This window comes from Bombina bombina, chromosome 3 (assembly GCF_027579735.1).
Source record: "Bombina bombina isolate aBomBom1 chromosome 3, aBomBom1.pri, whole genome shotgun sequence".
In the NCBI taxonomy this organism is placed as follows: Eukaryota; Metazoa; Chordata; class Amphibia; order Anura; family Bombinatoridae; genus Bombina; species Bombina bombina.
The window spans coordinates 1151147178-1151169693 of record NC_069501.1 but is presented as its reverse complement, the minus strand read 5'-3'; the positions used below and the strand labels follow the sequence as shown (position 1 = coordinate 1151169693).

The 22516-nt window shown below is 41.9% G+C and overlaps 1 protein-coding gene across 1 annotated transcript in view; it reads left to right on the top strand.

Moving 5' to 3' along the window:
• Positions 1–22516, top strand: part of DDX10 (DEAD-box helicase 10) — an 856778-nt gene that overhangs the window by 211971 nt on the left and 622291 nt on the right. The window contains exon 12 of the mRNA XM_053708541.1: positions 2385–2473. Coding sequence (XP_053564516.1) covers positions 2385–2473 — 89 coding nt within the window. The remainder of the gene's footprint in view (positions 1–2384; positions 2474–22516) is intronic.

The window sequence follows — 22516 nt, the reverse complement described above, 5'->3', positions numbered from 1 at the left end:
GTCAAAGAGGTTTCTCTGACTCTGTGATTAATACTATGTTACAGGCTCGTAATCTGTATCTAGGGAGATATATTATAGAGTCTGGAAGACTTATATTTCTTGGTGTCTTTCTCATCATTTTTCCTGGCATTCTTTTAGAATTCCGAGAATTTTACAGTTTCCTCAGGATGGTTTGGAGAAAGGTTTGTCTGCAAGTTCCTTGAAAGGACAAATCTCTGCTCTTTCTGTTCTTTTTCACAGAAAGATTGCTAATCTTCCTGATATTCATTGTTTTGTACAAGCTTTGGTTCGTATAAAACCTGTTATTAAGTCAATCTCTCCTCCTTGGAGTTTGAATTTGGTTCTGGGGGCTCTTCAAGCTCCTCCGTTTGAACCTATGCATTCGTTGGACATTAAATTACTTTCTTGGAAAGTTTTGTTCCTTTTGGCCATCTCTTCTGCCAGAAGAGTTTCTGAATTATCTGCTCTTTCTTGTGAGTCTCCTTTTCTGATTTTTCATCAGGATAAGGCGGTGTTGCGAACTTCTTTTGAATTTTTACCTAAGGTTGTGAATTCCAACAACATTAGTAGAGAAATTGTGGTTCCTTCATTATGTCCTAATCCTAAGAATTCTAAGGAGAAATCATTGCATTCTTTGGATGTAGTTAGAGCTTTGAAATATTATGTTGAAGCTACTAAGAATTTCCGAAAGACTTCTAGTCTATTTGTTATCTTTTCCGGTTCTAGGAAAGGTCAGAAGGCATCTGCCATTTCTTTGGCATCTTGGTTGAAATCTTTAATTCATCATGCTTATGTCGGTAAAACTCCGCCTCAAAGGATTACAGCTCATTCTACTAGGTCAGTTTCTACTTCCTGGGCGTTTAGGAATGAAGCTTCGGTTGATCAGATTTGCAAAGCAGCAACTTGGTCTTCTTTGCATACTTTTACTAAATTCTACCATTTTGATGTGTTTTCTTCTTCTGAAGCAGTTTTTGGTAGAAAAGTACTTCAGGCAGCTGTTTCAGTTTGAATCTTCTGCTTATATTTTCAGTTTTTTTCATTATCAATTTTAACTTTATTTGGGTGTGGATTATTTTTCAGCGGAATTGGCTGTCTTTATTTTATCCCTCCCTCTCTAGTGACTCTTGCGTGGAAAGATCCACATCTTGGGTAGTCATTATCCCATACGTCACTAGCTCATGGACTCTTGCTAATTACATGAAAGAAAACATAATTTATGTAAGAACTTACCTGATAAATTCATTTCTTTCATATTAGCAAGAGTCCATGAGGCCCACCCTTTTTGTCGTCGTTATGATTTTTTTGTATAAAGCACAATTATTCCAATTCCTTATTTTTTATGCTTACGCACTTTTTTCTTATCACCCCACTTCTTGGCTATTCGTTAAACTGATTTGTGGGTGTGGTGAGGGGTGTATTTGTAGGCATTTTGAGGTTTGGGAAACTTTGCCCCTCCTGGTAGGAATGTATATCCCATACGTCACTAGCTCATGGACTCTTGCTAATATGAATGAAATGAATTTATCAGGTAAGTTCTTACATAAATTATGTTTTTAAACATTTTTATAGCAATGTTATACATAGTTGCAAATGCTGCTGCCATAGAATTATAAAGACACGTGCATGCTCCTGAGCTCCTAACAGCCTACCTAGCTTTTCTCTTCAACAAAGGATACCAAGAGAACAATGCAAAATTCCTAGTAGTACTCAATTTGAAAGTTGTTAAAAATTTCATGCTCTGAATGTTTAGTTTTGACTTTACTGTCCCTTTAAGTTTTTAATATATTTGTATCTAAGATGAGGCTTTCTGAAGGAGTAGAGATTCTGAGATAGTGAGTGATTTAGTATTTTAGTAAGGGAAGAAAATGGAGATGAAAAGTTATAGGAAGACGCTTAAAACATTGTTTTAGAAAGATAGTTCCCTGTTAGCTTTTTTTAGAAAACTAGTGCAGAGTTCAGGTGATCTCAGATGACACTCTCTCCTGCGCCCTGCAACAGGGTACAAATTCTTTCACTTCTAAACTATTGAGTGAGCTTGTAACTTATATTGGAGGCTTTAAACCTTTGTCTGTCTTGTTTTCCTTCAGTTCTAATCCCATTATTATAAAATGTTTAAATTTATATTCTTAGTCTTGGAGAGGACATGCATACATTATAGTTTAATTGGATAATACACAGTAAATATGTAAAAATCTACATCATCTCTCTATATATAAATACTTGGTTTTAATGACTGTGATATAAAAACAAATTTCTTCATCCTTGGTTGTCCATTATTTATTTACATTCTTGTTAATTTATTAAAAGCCTCATCAATTATAATTATAGATCTTTGAAGATTATTTTCCTACTTAAAATATATATATTTTTTGTTTGTATTTTAGTGTTTTGTTTCTTATTTGCGTTCCGTCTATTTGATGAAGAACAAGGACATTTTCAATGTGTTAAAATTGCCTCTCGCACAGTATGCAAAGTAAGTATGTTTTCAATATAACATATAGTTTAAAGGGACAGTCTACACCAGAATTTTTATTGTTTTAAAAGATAGATAATCCCTTTATTACCCATTTCCCAGTTTTGCATAACCAACACAGTTATAATAATATACTTTTAACCTCTGTGATTATCTTGTATCTAAGCCTCTGCAAACTGCCCCTTTTTTCAGTTCTTTTGACAGACTTGCAGTCTAGCCAATCAGTGCCTGCTCACAGATTACTTCACGTGCACGAGCACAGTGTTATCTATATGAAATACGTGAACTAACACCCTCTAGTGGTGAAAAACTGTTAAAATGCAATCTGAAAGAGGTGGGCTTCAAGGTCTAAGAAATTAGCATATGAACCTCCTAGGTTAAGCTTTCAACTAAGAATACCAAAAGAACAAAGAAAAATTAGTGATAAAAGTAAATTGGAAAATTGTTTAAAATGACATGCTCTATCTGAAACATGAAAGTTTATTTTGGACTAGACTGTCCCTTTAAGTTTTTGTGATGTGATTTTTTTTTTTTTTTTTTTAATAATTTTTATTGAGGTCATAGGAAAACATGTGTGAAATGCCATAAAACATATATATCCTATTACATGACAATCAGAAACATTTTGATTAAAGCAAAAAGGAAAGAGAAAATACATGAAATCTGTATGGCTAGTCATCTGAAACCTCTGTTTTATATTATGTTCTAAAGTGAGTTCCTCTATGAAAATGATGGGCTACTTTTGAACCCAACGGAGCTAATGGACATTGAGAGAGGAAATTAGCGTTGAGAGTGGTCACTTTTGGACCTGGTACTTAAAGGGACAGTCTAGGCCAAAATAAACGTTCATGATTCAGATAGAGCATGTAATTTTAAACAATTTTCCAATTTACTTTCATCACCAATTTTGATTTGTTCTCTTGATATTCTTAGTTGAAAGCTTAACCTAGGAGGTTCATATGCTAATTTCTTAGACCTTGAAGCCCACCTCTTTCAAATTGCATTTTAACAGTTTTTCACCACTAGAGGGTGTTAGTTCACGTATTTCATATAGATAACACTGTGCTCGTGCACGAGAAGTTATCTGGGAGCAGGCACTGATTGGCTAGAGTGCAAGTCTGTCAAAAGAACTGAAAAAAGGGGCAGTTTGCAGAGGCTTAGATACAAGATAATCACAGAGGTTAAAAGTATATTATTATAACTGTGTTGGTTATGCAAAACTGGGAAATGGATAATAAAGGGATTATCTATCTTTTAAAACAATAAAAATTCTGGTATAGACTGTCCCTTTAAAAGAGCAAGATGGGGAAAGTCAGCAAGTTAGTGCTGCTTTAAAGAGAGGAAGAAAAAGGGGGGAGAGAAAGGGATGAAAAGAAGGAAAGTGCAGAGGGAGTATGTGGGGGGGGGAGGTTGGACTCTTGTTAAACGCGTGTCTTATCTGAGGTTAAGGGAATATGCAGGGGGGAGAGGTGGGGGGCATCAACCTGGCTAGGTACGTACAATATCTAGATAACTATATAAATAAATTAAAAGTTTCAGGGATAGTACTCTTGCCTCATGTGTGTATGTATGGAGACGCCTATAGCTGCCGTCTGAGCTAGGGGAATCAAGCGGCTTACAGGTAGTATCAGGTAGTGTCTCATAGTGAGAGAGATTAGATTCAGGAGGGATGAGAGTTGGAAACATCAAAGTGGTATGCTTAAGATAAAGGTAGGGGGGGTTCATGTCCCTGTAGATAAAATAACAATTGTTGTAAGATATATATAGAGTCACATTGCAATGATAGACTAAACAGTGAGCAGTCAACAAAAACCTCCCCAGATTCTGCAGTAATAGCCCTCATCTTATGTTTGGCATCTTATATCTCTCTTTATCTTCAAATAAATGTAATAGGAGGTGAGTAATATAATAAGGTTGCAGCTCCAAGTAGCTCCTGTCTGGCTAACCTTATAACTTGTGAAATAAAGCTCATGGAGCAGATTTGATAACATTATATAACAACTATAGAGGCAGGTATTTGAGATATTAAATGCAGAAAAATGTAATAACTACCCCAACATTTCACAGGGAAAAAACAATAATCAAGCTGCCTAAACACCAACTAAGATGTCAGGTATTCTGATCAGGGGAACATCAAAAATAGCTGCTGTGAAACATATAAGGCAGCATAGAAATAATACACTGCAATGATAGGAGTCTGACTGCAACATAAACATAGACTTAAGTCCCATGGAGTCAGGGGGAGAACCCTTATAGAGGTAAAAGTGTCTTTCTAGCCCACTCCAATTTTAATGTCAGCTTTGAAATCTCGGCTGGGCTCTGTGTAAACTCCGCTGGAGAGATAAGACCTGTGTGAGAAGGAGTGATGAGGAGTTTTGCCCTCAGGGAAACCAGACAGATCTGCGGTCCGGACTTCTCTCCCCCATGCTGTGATGGCCTTAGCTATGATGCGGCCAGGCGTCCCTGACCGCCCGCAGCAATCAGCTGTATCTCCCAGGATCTTAAGCGCGGTAGGTGCCAGTGCTGTCCGGGAGCGGAGGTAAGGAGAGGGTAAGATGAGGGTGGTGTCTAGTGATGGTCGGAGTGGGACCTGTGGGATCCGGTATGGCCGCCTCGGAATGAAGCAGGGCTTCAAGGTGTGGTTGCAGTGAGTCGTGAATTGCCGACTGTAGCAGAGTGCTGGCTGGGACGTGACTGGTCTGTCTCCTCTGTGCACATTGATGATGGTGCTGAGCTGGCAGGGGGTCTTCCTTTCGATTCTCCATAGAGGAGTCAGATAGATTTAGTGGAGGGGCGCCATCTTGATTGCGCAGTTCGATGTGCGTAGTTTGTAATCCATAGAAGCATCTGTCAGCTTTTCTGCTTAAGTCATCGAGAAGAGAAATAAGGCAGATTGAGAGTTCCCCCATGTTGCTAGTAGTGTAAAAGGGACTGATAACCAGTAAGATGAGTGGCCAGGGAGTAGGCTAGTTCGTGAAACGGCTAATTGTCAGTTCTGATTCCAGCCCCTCTGCTACTGCTTCAGCTAGCTGATGAATAACAATGGCGGCAGTTTCATCTTGGGCTCAGACAGAGAGATCGTGTCCTTATGTTAGGTCGAGAGCGAGATGTAAACTATCTAGGCACTTAGGACCCCATAATTAGTTATTTTAGTGATCTGCTTATTAGGAGCTCTGTAGTGGCACGTCTTGCTCCTTCAGCGGTTGGCTCCGCCCCCCTGTGATGTGATTTTAACACATTTTTTTAAATGGATTTCTTACTAATGACACAATGAGTCCACGGGTCATCTAATTACTATTGAGACTATCACTCCTGCCCAGCAGGAGGCGGCAAAGAGCACCACAGCAAAGCTGTTAAATATCACCTCCCTTCCCTCCAACCCCAGTCATTCTCTATGCCTACGTTAGAGCAAGGAAGTGGTAAAGTTAGGTGTTAGTAAAAGATTCTTCAAGCAAGATTTTTTTTTTTTTAGTAGTGCAAGATTGTGCTGCTTTGTTCTAGGATGTAGCCGAAGTCCATATCAGTCTACAGTAGAGCAGTGGTGGCTTTAGAGCAATGGGAACTTGTGGGACATAATTCTCACTGCGCCTCCCATGTAGTTTATGCTGCCCTTACTCTGAAAGCCTGAGTAAGATTACTCAGTCTTTATCTCTTTTTTCACAGGTCCATGTGAGGGAGAAGACCTCTCAAACCTAGTGAACTGCCTTGCTGCCTGGCAGATTTATGAGGTAAGTGCTGATTTTATTTTTTTCTGGGACTAGTAAAAAATAAAAAGGACTCAGAAAAAGTTTGTGCACTATATTCATTAAGGGACACACAGTCTCCCATATGTTGGAGGGGACTTATGTAGGCAGTGTATTATGGCAGGCACTGGGGCTGAGGAGGTTAAATAAGGCTCAATTTATTGTGGTTTCACTGCTCCAGGCGGCTTGACTTTAAATTATGCTGCCCGGGAGATTTTATTTTTAGATGACCACGATGGGCGGAGCTATCTGAGGTGGCAGTTTGTGTTGCGTACCACTTTTTCTTTCATTTCCTGTGACCGGAGAGAATAAGTTGTGATAAGATAGCAGTCTCAGTCAGCATAACGCATATTAGACTAAAGGAATGCGTTTCTAGGACCGGACAACGTTTCATTATTCTGCAGACCGAGTTACGGATCTTTTGCTGAGGGGAATTGTGCCGGTGTCAGCAGGGCAGGTAGGCACCTCAGCAAAGTTAAGCTGAGGTGTAGAGGTGTTCAACAGTATTTGTGTAGCCCTATTTAGTCCTTACTACAAAAGAAAATTTAAAAAAGTTACGTTTTAAAATTTAAAGAGACAGTAAAGTTTTTTTCTGTTTTTAATTTTTATTGAAAAATGTAAGCTTTTTATTTGGTAATTTGATGCATTGTGGATCAGAATGGACCAAGAGGCCCTTCAAAATGTCATCGTTCTTTATTTTGATGCCAATGTGGAACCACCAATCCCTTTCTGTTCCTCATGTATTGAGAGAACTTTAAATTATAGGGATAGTCTAATGACAATGGTCAATATATGCCACAGCTTTCTCCTCGCGCGTCCCAACTTTTATCGCCCACACATGCAGTGCCCTGCGCTTCCTCTCAAACTCCTCCTGGAGTTACGTTGTAAGATATCGCTTCTCTCATGTCCTCTGCGGTTTCTGATGCATTGTCTGCTTTTCCCATGTGCAGGGAAAGCGCAAGAGGAAAAATAAACATTCAGTAAGTGAGGTTAATGACGCAGTTGTTGTTATTTCGTATGTCCCCTCCCAGAAGCCTGAGGAGGAGGATACTTTGGTAGCATCTGAGGGTGAAATCTCAGACTCTGACAGTGTAATTCCTCTTGCTGATACTGAAGTTGTATCTTTCAGGTTTAAGCTAGAACACCTCCGTCTGTTACTTAAGGAGGTTTTGACTACACTGGACGACAGCGACACCACTGCCATAGTTAATCCCAAGAAATCCAGTAAGCTAAACAAATATTTTGATGTACCTTCCATGATGGAGGTTTTTCCTGTACCAGATTGAGCTACTGAGATCATTGCAAAGGAATGGGAGAGACTGGGTATCCCTTTTTCTCCATCCCCTATATTTAAAAAGATGTTTCACATAGCGGACTCTATTAAGGAGTCTTGGCAAACAGTACCCAAGGTGGAAGGGGCAATTTCCACTCTGGCTAAGAGGACTACTATCCCCATAGAGGATAGTTGTGCTTTTAAGGATCCTATGGACAAAAAATTAGTGTGGTTACTCAAGAAGATGTATGTACACCAGGGTTTACAATGGCAACCTGCAGTGTGCATTGCTACCGTCACTAGTGTGGCGGCATACTAGTTTGATGCGTTGTCTGATTCTATTAGGACAGACACTCCCCTTGAAGAGATCCAGGATAGCATAAAGGCCCTTAAGTTGGCCAATTCTTTTATTACGGATGCTTCCCTACAGGTTATTAAACTGGGAGCAAAGGTTTCAGGTTTTGCTGTGCTAGCCCGCAGAGCTTTATGGTTAAAATCTTGGTCTGCGGATGTGTCATCTAAGTCTAAACTTTTGGCGATTCCTTACAAGGGAAAGAACTTGTTTGGACCGGGTTTGACGGAAATAATTTCTGACATTATGGGAGGAAAGGGTAATTTTCTCCCTCAGGATAAGAGAAACAAACAAAAGGGACGTCAGAGTAATTTTCGTTCCTTTCGAAATTTCAAGGGAAATCCTTCCCCTTCCTCTTCCAAGCAGGAGCAGTCCAAACCTTCCTGGAGACCCAATCAGTCTTGGAACAAGGGAAAACAATCCAAAAAGTCTGCTATTCAATCAAAAACAGCATGAAGGGCCTGTCCCTGATCCCCTTCTTCACTCAGGCTTGGGTTCGAGATGTTCAGGATCCCTGGGCGGTAGACATCGTGTCCCAGGGATACAAACTAGAGTTCAAGAACTTTCCTCCCAGGGGCAGGTTTCTGCTTTCAAGATTATCTGTAGACCAGACAAAAAGAGAGGCGTTCTTACACTGTGTACGGGACCTCTCAGACCTGGGAGTGATAGTTCCTGTTCCGATGCAGGAACTGGGTCGGTGGTTCTATTCCAATCTGTTCGTGGTTCCCAAAAAGGAGGGAATCTTCAGACCAATTTTAGATCTCAAGAGTCTAAACAAATTCCTCAGAGTACCATCCTTTAAGATGGAAACTATTCGTTCCATTATTCCTTTGATCCAAGAGGGTCAATTTATGACAACCGTGGATTTAAAGGACGCGTACCTGCATGTTCCTATCCACAGGGACCATCACAAGTTTCTATGGTTTGCATTTCTAGACAAACACTTCCTGTTCGTGGCTCTTCCATTTGGCCTTGCCATAGCTCCCAGAATTTTCTCGAAGGTTCTGGGATCCCTGTTGGCGGTGCTCCGATTACGGGGCATTGCAGTGGTGCCTTATTTGGACGAGATCCTGGTCCAGGCGCCATCCTTTCAACAAGCAAGATCCCACACGGAAATGTTATCTTTCCTGCGATCTCACGGATGGAAGGTAAATTTTGAAAAAATCTCCTTAGTTCCAAATACAAGGGTAATCTTCTTAGGAACCATAATATATTCCTTATCAATGAAGATTTTTCTGACAGAAGTCAGGAAATCAAAGATTTTCGATTTCTTACCTAGCGCTTAAGTCCTCTCCTCGGCCATCAGTGGCTCAGTGCATGGAGGTAATCCGGCTGATGGTAGCGGCAATGGACATCATCCTGTTCGCACGTTTCCATCTCAGACCTCTGCAGTTAAACATGCTCAGTCAGTAGAATGGAGATTATGCAGATTTGTCTCCGCGAATACAGCTGGAGCAGGAGACAAGGGATTCTCTTCTTTGGTGGTTGTCTCAGGATCATCTTTCCCAGGGAACCTACTTTCGCAGACCCTCTTGGGTGATTGTGACAACAGACGCCAGCCTTCTGGGATGGGGAGCAGTCTGGGTCTCTGTCAAGGAACTTGGACTCAGTCGGAGTCTGTTCTGCCCATAAAAATTCTGGAGCTGAGAGCAATCTTCAATGCTCTTCTGGCCTGGCCCCAGTTAGCCTCGGTCCGGTTCATCAGGTTCCAGTCGGACAACATAACTTCAGTGGCTTACATCAACTATCAGGGAGGAACGCGGAGTTCCTTAGCCATGACAGAAGTAGCCAAGATAAGTCGGTGGGCAGAGACCCACAATTGCTGTCTGTTGGTGATCCACATCCCAGGGGTGGACAACTGGGAGGCGGACTTCCTGATTAGGCAGACCATTCACCCGGGGGAGTGGGTACTCCATCCGGAAGTGTTTTCCAGCCTGATTCTCAAATGGGGTCAGTCGGAATTGGATCTCATGGCATCTCGGCTGAATGCCAAGCTTCCGATTTACGGGTCGAGGTCAAGGGACCCTCAGGCTGTACTGATAGACACCCTGGCGGTACCTTGGAATTTCAGTCTTGCATACCTATTTCCTCCGTTCGCTCTTCTACCTCGGGTCATTGCTCGAATCAAGCAGGAGACGGCATCAGTGTTTCTCACTGCTTAGCAGGATTTGGTATGCAGATCTGGTGGACATGTCTTCTTTTCCACCTTGGAGACTTCCATTGAGGAAGGACCTTCTACTTCAAGGGCCCTTCCTTCATCCAAATCTAGTTTCTCTGAAGCTGACTGCTTGGAGTCGCTTAATTTTGTCCAAGCGGGGATTTTCGGAATCAGTCATAGAGACCAGGATTCAGGCTCATAAACCTGTGACTAGAAATATTTACTGCAATATATGGCGTAAATATCTATATTGGTGTGAAGAGTTACTCTTGGAGTAGAGCTAGAATTATCGGCAAGTTCCCTAAAGGGTCAAATATCTGCCTTGTCTAATTTGTTACATAAACGTCTGGCGGATATACCAGACGTGCAGTCGTTTTGTCAGGCCTTGGTCAGGATCAGACCTGTGTTTAAACCGGTTACTCCTGCCTGGAGTCTTAATTTAGTTCTTAAGTTTCTTCAAGGGGCTCTGTTTGAGCCTTTGCATTCCTTAGATATTAAGTTGTTATCTTGGAAAGTTTTGTTTCTTGTTGCTATTTCATCTGCTCGTAGAGTGTCGGAGCTCTCGGCATTACAGTATGAGTCTCCTTACCTTTATTTTTCATTTGGATAAGGTTGTTTTACGTACCAAATTAGTTTTTTTTTTTCCCTAAAGCAGTTTCTGACCGGAACATTAATCAGGAGATTGTTGTTCCTTCCTTGTGTCCTAATCCTTCTTCTCAGAAGGAATGGCTTCTACACAATCTGGACTTGGTACATGCTCTAAAATTCTATTTACAGGCGAATAAGGATTTTCCTCAATCTTCTGCTCTGTTTGTGGTATTCTCTGGAAAACGTAAGGGACAGAAAGCTATGACTACTTCTTTCTTTGTGGCTGAAGAGTATTATTCGCTTTGCCTATGAAACGGCTGGACAGCAGCCTCCTGAGTCAAAAATGAAGCTTCTGTGGAACAGATTTGCAAGGCTGCAACTTAGTCCTCTCTTCACACTTTTTAAAAATTCTACAAATTAGACACTTTTGCCTCGGCTGAGGCCGCTTTTGGGAGAAGGGTTCTTCAAGCAGTGGTGCCTCCTGTTTAGGTTCCCTGTCTTGTCCCTCCCTTATCTGTGTACTCTAGCTTGGGTATTGATTCCCAATAGTAATTCGATGATCTGTGGACTCATCGTGTCATTAGAAAGAAAACAAAATTTATGCTTACCAGATAAATGTATTTCTTTCTTGACACAATGAGCCCATGGCTCGCCCTGTTCTTTAGACAGGTTGTTGGTATGTTATAAACTTCAGACACCTCTGCACCTTGTTGCTTCCTTTCTCTCCTTTACTTCGGTCGAATGACTGGGGTTGGAGGGAAGGGAGGTGATATTTAACAGCTTTGCTGTGGTGCTCTTTGCTGCCTCCTGCTGGGCAGGAGTGATATTCCCAATAGTAGTTAGATGATCCGTGGACTCATCGTGTCAAAGAGAAATAAATTTATCAGGTAAGCATAAATTTTGTTTTTCCTATGCTGAATAACCAACATTTTTCTTGTCTTGTTGCTCTCTGCAATTATACTGCAGGAATTGTACCTTTTGATATACTGAGCATTATATACCCAAGTATCAATTGTGCACAAATCTTTTTAGATGCACACTTTTTGAACTACCAGCTCCTACTGAGCAATGTGCAAACATTCACAGTGTCTATGAATTTGTATATGAGTCTGAGATTGGCTGATGTCTATCACATGATACAGGGGGGGCAGGGCAGCAAACTCCAAGTAAATTTTTAAATTTGTCTGAAAAAAAAAAATCTACTGCTCATTAAAATTCAGGGTAACTGCTGTTGCATAGTCTTATTATTTACTTGTTAATGCAATTCTGCTTTTTTAATGGTCCTTTACTTTTAGTATGCAACTTTGACTACAATATATTAAAGGGACGCTAAACCCAATTTCTTTCTTAAGATATGGAGCATCCACAACGTCATTCAATTACTAGTGGGAATATCACTCCTGGCCAGCAGGAGGAGGCAAAGAGCACCACAGCAAAGCTTTTAAATGTCACTTCCCTACCCATAATCCCCCAGTCATTCTCTTTGACTCTGTCAATGGAGGAGGTGAAGTTTGGTGTCTGAAGAAAAATTGGATTTCTTTTAGCTTCAAGCAAGATTTGGGGTTTAGCTGTAGTCCACGTTAATCTCTTCAGTAGAGTAGTGGTGGCTTTTAAGCAGTTAGGAAGTTGTGAGGTTGTGCTTACTTTGTTTCCTACCATATTGCTGCCCTAGGTATAGAAAGCCAGAGTTAGGTTACTCTGTTCTTTCTTTTTTCCACAGGTCTGATGAGCTTCCTCCCTGCCAGACAGCTGGATTGCAGGTAAGTGCTTTTTTGTCTCTAGGTATTGGAGATTGGCTGTTATGAAATTTTAGCTGCATCTTTTTATGGGACATATATATCCTTTATTTAGGGTATTTTCTGGCAGAGGGCAGGCACTGTATAAATGAGACAGGGAGACTAAGGGGTTAAATGCTTTTTATTGGAAATAAAGCATATCCCTTTATTTTGTGGCTCATGTGTTGTGAGTTAAGATGTTGACAACCCTGATTGTGTGGGCTTATTTGAATTTTCCAGGGTTTCGCTCTAGAAAGCAGTTACTTTTTTTTCCTTCTGCACAGAAACGCGCGCTTTTACTCTGCTACGCTGTTTCTGGTCAGATATGTTATGTGACTTCCGCTGTTCCGCATTTAGTAAACTGAGTGGAGTCACTGGCCGACTTGTTTTCTGTTTCCTTCATTCCGGGCTTCGTGTCGGTCTCAAGGGCAGAAGGAGAGTGCTTGGATTGGCTGGGAATTCTCTGCTTTATTTGCTTATGCAGAGTGTTTGTTGCAAGGTCAGGTAAGACACCTCAGTTCGGCTGACGTGCAGAGGTCCTGTCTTAGTTATTTTTTCGCTGGCTCTGTTTGCTTATTTTCTCGTTCTTTTTCTTAAAGTGACTGTATCAACTTTAATTTATAATTTTAATTTTTTTTTATAGACATGGATCAAGACTGTGTCTTTTGATAATTGTGTGTTATGCCTTAAAGAACAAATTGTTTTGCCTATGCAATTATGTGCTGCATGCTTAGCTAGAACTCTTGAATTTAAAGATAAGTTGTTGTCCTCTGAGCCCAATAAAATCTCTCAGGATAATGCTGTTCAGGCAATGCCACAGCTTTCTCCTCAAACGTCTCAAGCTTCATTGGTGTCGCAAGTAGTGCCCTGCGGTTCCTCTCATCCTTCTGGAGGAGTATATTTGCCTGCTGATTTTGCTACTCCGATATCTTCTGCGGCATAATCTGCTTTTCCTGTTTTAGGGAAACGCAAGAGGAAGACTAATCATTTATCAGATGCTAAGGTGTCTGTTTCAGCTGCTAATACGCAGGTTGTCCTTCCTCATAAATCTGATGGGGAGGATACCTCGGTAGCTTCTGAGGGTGAGATCTCAGATTCAGACTGTAACTGATTTGCCTGATACTGAAGAAGTTAACTTCAGATTTAAGCTTGAACACCTTTGTGTCCTGTTGAAGGATGTATTGACTACTTTGGACGACTCCGATTCTTCTGTTGTTATCAACCCTAAGAAATCTAGTAAACTCCGTGGAAGCGTTTCCTGTTCCTGACCATAGTGACGGAGATTATTTCACAGGAATGGGAGAAGCCAGGGATTCCTTTATTCCCTTCTATTTTTAAAAAAGATGTTTCCTGTTGCTGATTCTATTAAGGATTCATGGCGCACGGTGCCTAAAGTAGAAGGAGCTATTTCTACTCTGGCTAAGAGAACTACGATCCCTATAGGATAGTTGTTCTTTTAAGGATCCCATGGACAAGAAGTTGGAGGTTTATTTGAAAAAGTTGTGTGTTCATCAGGGTCTTCAATGGCAACCTGCAGTTTGTATTGCCACTGTAGCAAGTGAAACATCTTATTGGTGCGATGCCTTGTCTGGCTCTATTTTAGAAGAGTCTTCGTTAGAGGAAATCCAGGATAGGATTAAGGCTCTTAAATTAGCCAATTGCTTTATTTCTGATGCTAACATGCAAGTTATCAGACTAGGAGCCAAGATGCCTGGTTTCACTGTCATAGCCCGCTGGGCTTTGTGGCTTAAATCTTGGTTGGCTGATGTCTAAGCTTTTGGCGCTTTCTTATAAGTGTAAGACCTTGTTTGGACCTGGTCTGGCAGAAATTATTTCTGAGATTATGGGTGGAAAAGAAAGGGTCTAAAGGACAACAAAGTCAGCAGTCTTCCTCTTCCAAGCAGGAACAGTTTAAGCCTTCTTGGAAATCCAACCAGTCTTGGAACAAGGGGAAGCAGTCTAATAAGCCTGCAGCTGATTCTAAGTCAGCATCAAGGCTCTGCCCCGGGATCGGATCAAGTGGGGGGCAGACTTTCCCTGTTTTGTTAAGCCTGGATACGAGATGTCCCCACCTGTTTGTGGTTCCAAAAAGAGAGGGAACTTTTCGACCCATTTTAGATCTAAAGTGTCTCAACAAGTTACCGTCCTTCAAAATGGAGACTATTCGTTCCATTCTTCCACTGGTACAAGAAGGTCAGTTCATGACGACCATAGATTTGAAGGATGTGTATCTTCATGTTCCCATTCACAGGGATCATCGCAAATTCCTGAGATTTGCTTTTCTGGATCAACACTTTCAGTTTGTGGCTCTTCTTCTTTGGCCTTGCCAAAGCTCCCAGAATTTTCTCAAAGATTCTGGGGGCTCGTTTGGCAGTGATCAGTTCTCAGGGAATTGCAGTAGCGCCCTACCTGGACGACATTTTGATTCAGGCGCCAACTTTTCAACAAGAAAACTCTCATACAGAGATCTTGTCTTTTTTACGTTCCCATGGTTGGAAAGTGAATCTGGAAAAGAGTTCCCTTGTTCCAGCTACAAGGTTGGTTTTCTTAGGGAACATTAAAGATTCCCTTTGACTACAATATATTAAAGGGACGCTAAACCCAATTTCTTTCTTAAGATATGGAGCATCCACAACGTCATTCAATTACTAGTGGGAATATCACTCCTGGCCAGCAGGAGGAGGCAAAGAGCACCACAGCAAAGCTTTTAAATGTCACTTCCCTACCCATAATCCCCCAGTCATTCTCTTTGACTCTGTCAATGGAGGAGGTGAAGTTTGGTGTCTGAAGAAAAATTGGATTTCTTTTAGCTTCAAGCAAGATTTGGGGTTTAGCTGTAGTCCACGTTAATCTCTTCAGTAGAGTAGTGGTGGCTTTTAAGCAGTTAGGAAGTTGTGAGGTTGTGCTTACTTTGTTTCCTACCATATTGCTGCCCTAGGTATAGAAAGCCAGAGTTAGGTTACTCTGTTCTTTCTTTTTTCCACAGGTCTGATGAGCTTCCTCCCTGCCAGACAGCTGGATTGCAGGTAAGTGCTTTTTTGTCTCTAGGTATTGGAGATTGGCTGTTATGAAATTTTAGCTGCATCTTTTTATGGGACATATATATCCTTTATTTAGGGTATTTTCTGGCAGAGGGCAGGCACTGTATAAATGAGACAGGGAGACTAAGGGGTTAAATGCTTTTTATTGGAAATAAAGCATATCCCTTTATTTTGTGGCTCATGTGTTGTGAGTTAAGATGTTGACAACCCTGATTGTGTGGGCTTATTTGAATTTTCCAGGGTTTCGCTCTAGAAAGCAGTTACTTTTTTTTCCTTCTGCACAGAAACGCGCGCTTTTACTCTGCTACGCTGTTTCTGGTCAGATATGTTATGTGACTTCCGCTGTTCCGCATTTAGTAAACTGAGTGGAGTCACTGGCCGACTTGTTTTCTGTTTCCTTCATTCCGGGCTTCGTGTCGGTCTCAAGGGCAGAAGGAGAGTGCTTGGATTGGCTGGGAATTCTCTGCTTTATTTGCTTATGCAGAGTGTTTGTTGCAAGGTCAGGTAAGACACCTCAGTTCGGCTGACGTGCAGAGGTCCTGTCTTAGTTATTTTTTCGCTGGCTCTGTTTGCTTATTTTCTCGTTCTTTTTCTTAAAGTGACTGTATCAACTTTAATTTATAATTTTAATTTTTTTTTATAGACATGGATCAAGACTGTGTCTTTTGATAATTGTGTGTTATGCCTTAAAGAACAAATTGTTTTGCCTATGCAATTATGTGCTGCATGCTTAGCTAGAACTCTTGAATTTAAAGATAAGTTGTTGTCCTCTGAGCCCAATAAAATCTCTCAGGATAATGCTGTTCAGGCAATGCCACAGCTTTCTCCTCAAACGTCTCAAGCTTCATTGGTGTCGCAAGTAGTGCCCTGCGGTTCCTCTCATCCTTCTGGAGGAGTATATTTGCCTGCTGATTTTGCTACTCCGATATCTTCTGCGGCATAATCTGCTTTTCCTGTTTTAGGGAAACGCAAGAGGAAGACTAATCATTTATCAGATGCTAAGGTGTCTGTTTCAGCTGCTAATACGCAGGTTGTCCTTCCTCATAAATCTGATGGGGAGGATACCTCGGTAGCTTCTGAGGGTGAGATCTCAGATTCAGACTGTAACTGATTTGCCTGATACTGAAGAAGTTAACTTCAGATTTAAGCTTGAACACCTTTGTGTCCTGTTGAAGGATGTATTGACTACTTTGGACGACTCCGATTCTTCTGTTGTTATCAACCCTAAGAAATCTAGTAAACTCCGTGGAAGCGTTTCCTGTTCCTGACCATAGTGACGGAGATTATTTCACAGGAATGGGAGAAGCCAGGGATTCCTTTATTCCCTTCTATTTTTAAAAAAGATGTTTCCTGTTGCTGATTCTATTAAGGATTCATGGCGCACGGTGCCTAAAGTAGAAGGAGCTATTTCTACTCTGGCTAAGAGAACTACGATCCCTATAGGATAGTTGTTCTTTTAAGGATCCCATGGACAAGAAGTTGGAGGTTTATTTGAAAAAGTTGTGTGTTCATCAGGGTCTTCAATGGCAACCTGCAGTTTGTATTGCCACTGTAGCAAGTGAAACATCTTATTGGTGCGATGCCTTGTCTGGCTCTATTTTAGAAGAGTCTTCGTTAGAGGAAATCCAGGATAGGATTAAGGCTCTTAAATTAGCCAATTGCTTTATTTCTGATGCTAACATGCAAGTTATCAGACTAGGAGCCAAGATGCCTGGTTTCACTGTCATAGCCCGCTGGGCTTTGTGGCTTAAATCTTGGTTGGCTGATGTCTAAGCTTTTGGCGCTTTCTTATAAGTGTAAGACCTTGTTTGGACCTGGTCTGGCAGAAATTATTTCTGAGATTATGGGTGGAAAAGAAAGGGTCTAAAGGACAACAAAGTCAGCAGTCTTCCTCTTCCAAGCAGGAACAGTTTAAGCCTTCTTGGAAATCCAACCAGTCTTGGAACAAGGGGAAGCAGTCTAATAAGCCTGCAGCTGATTCTAAGTCAGCATCAAGGCTCTGCCCCGGGATCGGATCAAGTGGGGGGCAGACTTTCCCTGTTTTGTTAAGCCTGGATACGAGATGTCCCCACCTGTTTGTGGTTCCAAAAAGAGAGGGAACTTTTCGACCCATTTTAGATCTAAAGTGTCTCAACAAGTTACCGTCCTTCAAAATGGAGACTATTCGTTCCATTCTTCCACTGGTACAAGAAGGTCAGTTCATGACGACCATAGATTTGAAGGATGTGTATCTTCATGTTCCCATTCACAGGGATCATCGCAAATTCCTGAGATTTGCTTTTCTGGATCAACACTTTCAGTTTGTGGCTCTTCTTCTTTGGCCTTGCCAAAGCTCCCAGAATTTTCTCAAAGATTCTGGGGGCTCGTTTGGCAGTGATCAGTTCTCAGGGAATTGCAGTAGCGCCCTACCTGGACGACATTTTGATTCAGGCGCCAACTTTTCAACAAGAAAACTCTCATACAGAGATCTTGTCTTTTTTACGTTCCCATGGTTGGAAAGTGAATCTGGAAAAGAGTTCCCTTGTTCCAGCTACAAGGTTGGTTTTCTTAGGGAACATTAAAGATTCCCCATCTATGAAGATTTTTCTGACAGAGGTCAGAAAATCCAAAATTCTTTCCTCTTGCCTCTCTTTTTCAGTCTACTGTTCAGCCATCAGTAGCTCAATGTTTGGAGATTATTGGTCTGATGGTCGCTTACATGGACATCATTCCCTTTACTCGATTTCATCTGAAAGCTCTGCAGTTATACATGCTCAGACAATGGAATGGAAATCATTTGGATCTGACTCAGACGATAGTTCTAGATCAGTCAACAAGAGACTCTCTCCCGTGTGGTTCTCTCAGGAGCATCTGTCTCAGGGCACATGCTTTTGGAGACCACCTTGAGTGATTGTGACCACGGACTCCAGTCTGCTAGGCTGGGGAGCAGTCTGGGACTCATTAAAGGCGCAGGGTCTATGGACTTGGGAGGAGTCTGCTCTCCCCATAAATATCTTGGAAATGAGAGCGATTTTCCATTCTCTGATGGCTTTGCCTCAGTTAGCCTTAGCCCGGTTTATCAGATTCCACTCAGACAACATCACCTCAGTGGCTTACATCAACCACAAGGGAGGAACCTGGAGTTCCTTAGCCATGAAGAAGGTGGCTCGGATTATATAGTGGGCAGAAGTTCACAATTGTTGCCTATATGCTATCCACATTCCAGGAGTGGACAATTGGGATGCAGATTTTCTGAACAGACAGACATTTTATCCTGGTGAGTGGGCTCTCCATCCGGAGGTGTTGTCCAGGTTAACACTCAGATGAGAGGTGCTGGAGTTGGATCTTATGACGTCTTGGCAGAATGCCAAACTTCCAAGGTACGGATCAAGGTCAAGAGATCCGCAGGCCGCTTTGATAGATGCTCTGGCGGTTCCTTGGGTTTTCGGGCTAGCACAGCTGTTTCCTCCGTTTGCGCTCCTTCCACGAGTCATTGCACGTATAAAACAGGAGAGAGCGTCCGTAATTCTATTAGCTCCTGCGTGGCCTTGCAGGATCTAGTATGCAGACCTAGTGAAAATGTAATCTCTGCCACCTTAGAGGTTACCTCTGAGGAAGGACCTTCTAGTTCTGGGTCCTTTCCTCCATCCAAATCTATCCTCCATCCAGAATAGCGCTCGTGTGCAATGCTGAATTCCTCCAGGAGAATTCAGACCACCAGAGGTGAGCTGCGGCGGACAGGGGCGCGTATATGCGCCCCTGTCCGCCTCAGCTTGATAAATCGCTCCCTTAACCTGGTGTTAAGGGTTTTGCAGGCTCCTCCCTTTGAACCTATTAATAAATTGGACATTAAACTACTTTATTGGAAAGTGTTATTTCTTTTGGCTATTTCTTCTGCTAGAAGAGTTTGAGTTATCTGCTCTTATTCTGCTTTTCATCAGGATAAGGCTGTTTTACGGACATCATTTAATAGTTTGCCTAGGTTGTCTCTATAGACAACTTTAGCAGAGAGACTGTTCCTTCTTTGTGTCGTAATCTTAAGAATGCTTCTAAAAGATATTTGCATTATTTGGGTGTTAGGGCATTGAAATATTACGTTGATGCTACTAAGGATTTTAAATAAACTTCCTTTCTCTTGCAAGGTGTATCCAGTCCACGGATTCATCCTTACTTGTGGGATATTCTCATTCCCTACAGGAAGTGGCAAAGAGAGCACACAGCAAAGCTGTCCATATAGCTCCCCCTCTGGCTCCGCCCCCCAGTCATTCTCTTTGCCGCTCTAACAAGTAGCATCTCCACGGGAGGGTAAAGTGAATGTGATGTTAGATTTGTAGTTTTATATCTTCAATCAAAAGTTTATTATTTTTAAATAGTACCGGTTTGTGCTATTTACTCTCTGGCAGAAATATGATGAAGAATTCTGCTGAGAGGAAAATGATTTTAGCATGTTGTAACTAAAATCCATTGCTGTTCCCACACAGGACTGAGGAGTACCAGAAAACTTCAGTTGGGGGGAACAGTTTGCAGGCTTAACTGCTTTGAGGTATGTTCAGTCATATTTTTTTCTAGTCAAGACAAGATAATGAAGACTGACAAGATTCCCCATGTGGGAAGGGTAAGCCATGTTCTGAGACTTAGTATAGAACTAGAGGCTTATTTAAGAGGGCTCAATAGACTGGTTATCACTTTTACAGGGCAATCGATTATTTTATTTAGCAAAATACTCTTTATTGACACTTTTTAAGCACTTTTGGTGTGTTTGTTGGGGTTTTATTCCACATGGCATTATTTTTAGTCACCTAAATTGGGTTCTGAAGGCCCCAAAGCTCTGGAGTGGGAGGGGCCTAATTTTGCGCCTCAGTTGCGCAGTTTATTCTGACAGATTTCCTTTTATGCTGCTTCACATGGGTCTAGAGACTGCTTGAGGACTTCAGGAGGCTTGATTTTCTCAAATCCAATCCTTAAGGGAAGGTAGGGCCACAGCAGGCTGCTGTGGCAAGGTGCTGTAGTTTATTAACCGGTTGTTTGCTTTAAGCGGCTCCGGTTTGGGCATTAAAGGGTTAATCAGGCTGAAACTTGCTGTGCAATCATATTGAAGCATTAGGCACATACTGTAAAAATTTCAAGAGATTTGGTTCATTTTTCACCGTTTTGTAAAATTGTGTGCGCTTTTATTTCTTAAAGGCACAGTACCATTTATTGCAAATTGTATTTTTTATTTGATAAAGTGTTTTTCCAAGCCTGCTTGTGTATAATAATATTTTAAACATGTCTGACATTAAGGAAAAGCCTTGCTCTATGTGTTCAGAAGCCATGGTGGAACCCCCACTCAAAATGTATCCCAAGTGCACTAATGTGTCTATACACTTTAAAGATCATATTGTGCCACTTAAAAATATAGCCCTAGATGATTCTTTGACTGAAGGTAATGAGGATAGTCCGCCTTCCTCTCCCCATGTGTCATCACCAGTTACGCCCGCTCAAGCGATACCTAGTACCTCTAGTGCATTAGCACCTATTACATTGCAACAACCGGCGGCAGTCATGGATAATTCCCTTGCGGCCTTTCTATCCAAACTGCCAGTTTTCCCTAAAAAGCGAGATAGCTCTGTTTTGAGAACAGATGAGGAGCAATTGGAAGCTTTGGGAGGTTTATCTGATGTACCCTCACAACACTCTGAAGTAGGTGCGAGGGATGTAATGTCTGAGGGAGAAATTTCTGACTCAGGAAAAGTTTCACAGCGGGCAGAATCAGATTCACTAGCATTTAAATTTAAATTGGAACACCTCCGCGTACTGCTTAGGGAGGTCTTATCAACTCTGGATGATTGTGACCCTATGGTGGTCCCAGAGAAATTGTGTAAAATGGACAAATATCTAGAAGTCCCTGTATACACTGATGCGTTTCCGATCCCTAAGAGGGTGGCGGATATTGTTGCTAGGGAGTGGGAAAGACCAGGTGTACCTTTTGTTCCCCCCCTATCTTTAAGAAAATGTTCCCCATAACTGATCCCAGGCGGGACGCGTGGCAGACGGTTCCTAAGGTAGAGGGGGCAGTTTCAACACTAGCCAAGCGCACAACCATACCAATTGAAGACAGTTGTGCTTTCAAAGATCCTATGGATAAAAAATTAGAAGGTTTACTAAAGAAAATATTTGTTCAACAAGGTTTCCTTCTCCAACCTATTGCCTGCATTATTCCTGTAACTACTGCAGCGGCTTTTTGGTTTGAGGCGCTGGAGGAGTCGCTCCAGAGGGAGACTTCATATGACGAAGTCATGGATAGAATTAAGGCTCTAAAACTGGCTAATTCTTTTATCACAGATGCCGCTTTGCAATTAGCTAAGTTAGCGGCGAAAAATTCTGGTTTTGTCATCATGGCGTGCAGAGCGCTTTGGCTCAAATCATGGTCGGCCGACGTGTCGTCCAAAACAAAATTACTGAATATTCCTTTCAAGGGAAAGACCCTTTTCGGGCCCTAGTTGAAAGAGATTATTTCGGATATCACTAGGGAAAGGGCCATGCCCTCCCGCAAGATAGGCCTTTTAATGCTAAAAACAAGGCTAATTTTCGTTCCTTTCGCAACTTCAGGAGCGGTCCTGCTTCAACCTCTGCAATCGCAAAGCAAGAGGGTAACGCTTCACAGCCCAAGGCAACCTGGAAACCTTTGCAGGGCTGGAACAAGAGTAAATAGGCCAAAAAGCCTGCGGCTGCTACTAAGACAGCATGAAGGGGTAGCCCCCGATCCGGGAGCGGATCTGGTAGGGGGCAGACTCTCTCTCTTTGCTCAGGCTTGGGCAAGAGATGTTCCCGATACCTGGGCATTAGAGATAGTTGCTCAGGGATATCTTCTAGAATTCAAGGACTCTCCTCCAAGGGGAAGGTTCCACATTTCTCGCCTGTCTACAGACCAGACAAAGAAAAAGGCGTTCTTACGCTGTGTATAAGATCTACTCCAGATGGGAGTGATATATCCAGTTCCAATTACAGAACAAGGACTGGGTTTTTACTCAAACCTGTTGAGTTTGTGAGTTCCATCATTCAAAATGGAGACCATTCGGACAAAATGGAGACCATTCGCTCCCAGAATTTTCACAAAAGTGCTAGGGTCCCTTCTAGAGGTACTAGGACCGC